At 47.3% G+C, this 5,000-nt stretch overlaps 1 protein-coding gene across 1 annotated transcript in view; it reads left to right on the top strand.

The window, feature by feature from the left end:
- The window catches only part of lyve1a (lymphatic vessel endothelial hyaluronic receptor 1a), a 9,414-nt gene that overhangs the window by 353 nt on the left and 4,061 nt on the right, over positions 1–5,000 (top strand). Inside the window, exons 2-3 of the mRNA XM_062525280.1 lie at positions 800–965; positions 2,926–3,065. Of these exons, the coding sequence (XP_062381264.1) occupies positions 800–965; positions 2,926–3,065 (306 nt within the window). The remainder of the gene's footprint in view (positions 1–799; positions 966–2,925; positions 3,066–5,000) is intronic.

Below are 5,000 nucleotides of genomic sequence, written 5' to 3'. Positions count from 1 at the left end.
GTTGTATTAGAGGGAGTTAGACTGGAGTTAGACTGGAGTTAGACTGGCCTTTAACACTGTTGTATTAGAGGGAGTTAGACTGGAGTTAGACTGGAGTTAGACTGGCCTTTAACACTGTTGTATTAGAGGGAGTTAGACTGGAGTTAGACTGGCCTTTAACACTGTTGTATTAGAGGGAGTTAGACTGGAGTTAGACTGGAGTTAGACTGGGCTTTGGGGTCAGGGTTGATGTCACTTGAGGGATGTGGTTGAGGTTGGGAGATGACATGCAGCTACACCCCAACTGGTTGGAGTGGAAATGAGTGTAGCTGTGTTGTGTTAATGCAGCTGTGGGTTGGGGGATACTGAGGGTTGTACTGTGGTGCTGTAATGTAATTGAAGCAGGTCACCCATGTTAATGCAGGAGCTGATGTGTGTGTGTGTGTGTGTGTGCGTGTATGCGTGTGTGCGTGTGTGGTGTGTGTGTGTGTGTGTGTGTGTGTGTGTGTGTGGTGTGTGTGTGTGTGTGTGTGTGTGTGTGTGCGTGTGTGGTGTGTGTGTGTGTATGTGTGTGTGTGTGTGTGTGTGTGTGTGTGTGTGGTGTGTGTGTGTGTGGTGTGTGTGTGTATGTGTGTATGTGTATGTGTGTGTGGTGTGTGTGTGGTGTGTGTGTGTGTGTGTGTGTGTGTGTGTGTGTGTGTGTGTGTGTGTGTGTGTGTGTGTGTGTGTGTGTGTGTGTGTGGTGTGTGTGTGTGTGTATGGTTTGTGTATGGTGTGTGTGTGTGTATGTGTGTGTGTGTGTGTGTGTGTGTGTTGACAGGGCTCCCTGACGCTGCCAGTGTGTGGGGTGTGTTCGAGGTGTCCCAGGTGCCCCACTACTCCTTCAACGCATCCGTCGCCAGGGACGTCTGCCAGCAGATGGGCGTCACCATGGCAACCAAAGACCAGGTGGAGCAGGCCCTGCATCACGGCCTACAGACCTGCAGGTGAGGAACATGTGGGGGTGGGGCCACAGGTGCAGACTATATAACAGGTGGGGGCCACAGGTGCAGACTATATAACAGGTGGGGCCACAGGTGCAGACTATATAACAGGTGGGGCCACAGGAGCAGACTATAACAGGTGGGGCCACAGGTGCAGACTATAACAGGTGGGGCCACAGGTGCAGACTATATAACAGGTGGGGCCACAGGAGCAGACTATAACAGGTGGGGCCACAGGTGCAGACTATAACAGGTGGGGGCCACAGGAGCAGACTATAACAGGTGGGGGCCACAGGTACAGACTATATAACAGGTGGGGCCACAGGAGCAGACTATAACAGGTGGGGGCCACAGGAGCAGACTATATCACAGGTGGGGGCCACAGGAACAGACTATATAACAGGTGTATCATTTCAATTTCAATTTCAATTTCAATTTCAATTTAATTTCACTTAAAGAGCGCCAAAACATTACACATGTCTCATGGCGCTTTACAGAGATATACAATATCTATGGGTTGGTTCTAGAAGTGTTTGTATCTATTGGTTCTAGAAGTGTTTGTGTGGGTTGGTTCTAGAAGTGTTTGTGTGGGTTGGTTCTAGAAGTGTTTGTGTGGGTTGGTTCTAGAAGTGTTTGTATCTATTGGTTCTAGAAGTGTTTGTGTGGGTTGGTTCTAGAAGTGTTTGCATTTGTTGGTTGTTGTGGGTATTTGAGTTGAGAACAACAGGGCAGGCCAGGCAGAATAACTGTCTTCAGAGAGGATATCAGTGCATTGTAGTTGTAGGTGTGTGAGGCCCTTACAAACAATGGCCGGGTTTCCCAAAATTGTTAAGAAGCTCTTAAGTGCTAAGAACTTCTTAGGAGCGTTGTAAGAATGTTCTAAGAACGCTCCTAAGAAGTTCTTAGAACTTAAAGGGATAATCCGGAGTGAAATGCACTTTAGATCAATTTTTCGGACTATTGGGAGTACATACGTTGAGTTGACACCAAAATCATGTCATTCGGATGTATTTTGAGAAAGTTCGCGCTCACCGTTTTTAGCCAAAACTCGTTAGCCTGGAAGTGACCGGGGCGTGTCCTTTCGCCGCTACAAAACGCTATTTTTATACCTCTTCTACTGTTCCAAACAACACTACACTTACGTGGTAGTGAGTAGAGGTTCCCTAAAGCCAAACCGAAGTATCCGCACGTCTTTATGTGGTCGGATAGAGAGTCCAGAATGAATTTAATCGAGTCCGTACCTTTCCGGAAATGTTAGTAAAGTGTTGTGAAAACGTTGCTAGCTGCAACAGCGACATTTCCGGAAAGGTACTGACTCGATTAAATTCATTCTGGACTCTCTATCCGACCACATAAAGACGTGGGGATACTTCGGTTTGGCTTTAGGGACCCTCTACTCACTACCACGTAAGTGTAGTGTTGTTTGGAACAGTAGAAGAGGTATAAAAATAGCGTTTTGTAGCGGCGAAATGACATGCCCGAGTCACCTCCAGGCTAACGAGTTTTGGCTAAAAACGGTGAGCTCGAACTTTCTCAAAATACATCCGAATGACATGATTTTGGTGTCAACTCAACGTATGTACTCCCAATAGTCCGAAAAATTGATCTAAAGTGCATTTCACTCCGGATTATCCCTTTAAGAGCTTCTTAACGATTTTGGGAAACCCGGCCAATAGCTGCAGTTAAAGCGCAGTTCTTTTGAAGGACAGTGCAGCTGTATAGTGGAGTCCAGTCCAGATGCCATGTCCAAAGCAGTGCATTTCTGTAGTGCAGTACAGCAGCTTTTTCATGTCATATTTACTGCATTTCCAGAACAGCAGGGTGGACACTTGGAGTAGTGCAGCTCTTTTCTGAAGGGCGGAGACTGTTATGTGATGCTGCTAACTGATGTGGTGGTTCTCCTCATGTACTGTAGGGGCTGTTGGGTGGATGTCTGATGCTGTTGCCTGTTGTTCCCCTTCAGGTTCGGCTGGGTGGATGAGCAGATCGCCGTGGTTCCCCGGCTGCAGGCCGTCAGCACCTGTGGTCAGAACCGCACGGGCCTGGTGACGTGGCGCGCTGCAGTCACCTCCCTCTTTGATGTGTTCTGCTTCAACCAAACAGGTGGAGTGTGTTGCTGCACTGTCAGAATGGAATGATCATTGCTAAGACGCACAGGGCCAGATGTACTGTAAGAAAGCGCTAATAGCGAGTTTTTGTATGTGCAGAATGCAAACGCTGTGCTTTGCTATATTGCGTGGAGTTTACTAAGCTGTCACTTCATTACGTTAACAGCGTTCATCACCGCCCGTCCCCGCCCCCTCTACAACGCTAATTGCGTGTGCAGAGCTGAACCACAAGCGCAGTTGAATATTGCAGCATTAAAAAGAATCAAAGTTTAGCGACCATACATGATACAAAGAGATGTCAATGAGCAGCGCCAGACAGAGTAGGCCTAGTAGTTCTACTAATCCACTTAAAAAAAATACTTGAACTATTTACTGCACCTAGACTAAGGATATGACTAGGGATATGGGACATTTTAGAGTGGCAAACAAAAGTTAAGGTTGCTTTTGACATAGTACAATGAAGAAAACTGATGCTCTGAATACTGATTCAGCTGTCTCTAAAGGTTTTTCTAATAGACGCATTTAACCGCAATCTGGATTACACCTGATTTTAGAAGGCGGAGGTTTTTCAACGCAAAATAGAGGAGCGCTGTTTTCATACATATGGCGGAATACTTAATCAATCGCTATTAGCACATCTCCTCCGCTTAATATTTAATCAATCGCTATTAGCACGTCCCCTCCGCTTAATACTTAATCAATCGCTATTAGCACGTCTCCTCCACTTAATACTTAATCAATCGCTATTAGCACGTCTCCTCGGCTTAATACTTAATCAATCGCTATTAGCATTTCCCCTCTCCTGTGCTTGTGTGATACACCCACTTTTTAGCTGATACTCCCAAGAATGCATATGCATGACACGGAAGAGTGCAAATAGCCGCTTTCAGCTCCCACGACAGGCAGTCTGTGTTTTTCCTTCAGTGCGACCTGTTTGTACATACTGCACCATCGCCATGTTTTTACGCACATGTTACGTCTAAAAGGGGCCAAAAGCGTCAGTAGATCTGGCCCACAGACTATAATGCACTTAAAGGGGCGTCAGTAGATCTGGCCCACAGACTATAATGCACTTAAAGGGGCGTCAGTAGATCTGGCCCACAGACTATAATGCACTTAAAGGGGCGTCAGTAGATCTGGCCCACAGACTATAATGCACTTAAAGGGGCGTCAGTAGATCTGGCCCACAGACTATAATGCACTTAAAGGGGCGTCAGTAGATCTGGCCCACAGACTACACTGCACTTAAAGGGGCGCAGAAGCGTCAGTAGATCTGGCCCACAGACTATAATGCACTTAAAGGGGCGTCAGTAGATCTTGCCCACAGACTATAATGCACTTAAAGGGGCGTCAGTAGATCTGGCCCACAGACTATAATGCACTTAAAGGGGCGCAGAAGCGTCAGTAGATCTGGCCCACAGACTATAATGCACTTAAAGGGGCGTCAGTAGATCTGGCCCACAGACTACACTGCACTTAAAGGGGCGCAGAAGCGTCAGTAGATCTGGCCCACAGACTACACTGCACTTAAAGGGGCGCAGAAGCGTCAGTAGATCTGGCCCACAGACTATAATGCACTTAAAGGGGCGTCAGTAGATCTGGCCCACAGACTATAATGCACTTAAAGGGGCGTCAGTAGATCTGGCCCACAGACTATAATGCACTTAAAGGGGCGCAGAGGCGTCAGTAGATCTGGCCCACAGACTATAATGCACTTAAAGGGGCGTCAGTAGATCTGGCCCACAGACTATAATGCACTTAAAGGGGCGTCAGTAGATCTGGCCCACAGACTATAATGCGCTTAAAGGGGCGTCAGTAGATCTGGCCCACAGACTATAATGCACTTAAAGGGGCGCAGAAGCGTCAGTAGATCTGGCCCACAGACTATAATGCACTTAAAGGGGCGTCAGTAGATCTGGCCCACAGACTA

This window comes from Sardina pilchardus, chromosome 21 (genome assembly GCF_963854185.1).
Source record: "Sardina pilchardus chromosome 21, fSarPil1.1, whole genome shotgun sequence".
In the NCBI taxonomy this organism is placed as follows: Eukaryota; Metazoa; Chordata; class Actinopteri; order Clupeiformes; family Clupeidae; genus Sardina; species Sardina pilchardus.
This window is presented reverse-complemented; position numbering and strand designations above follow the sequence as displayed.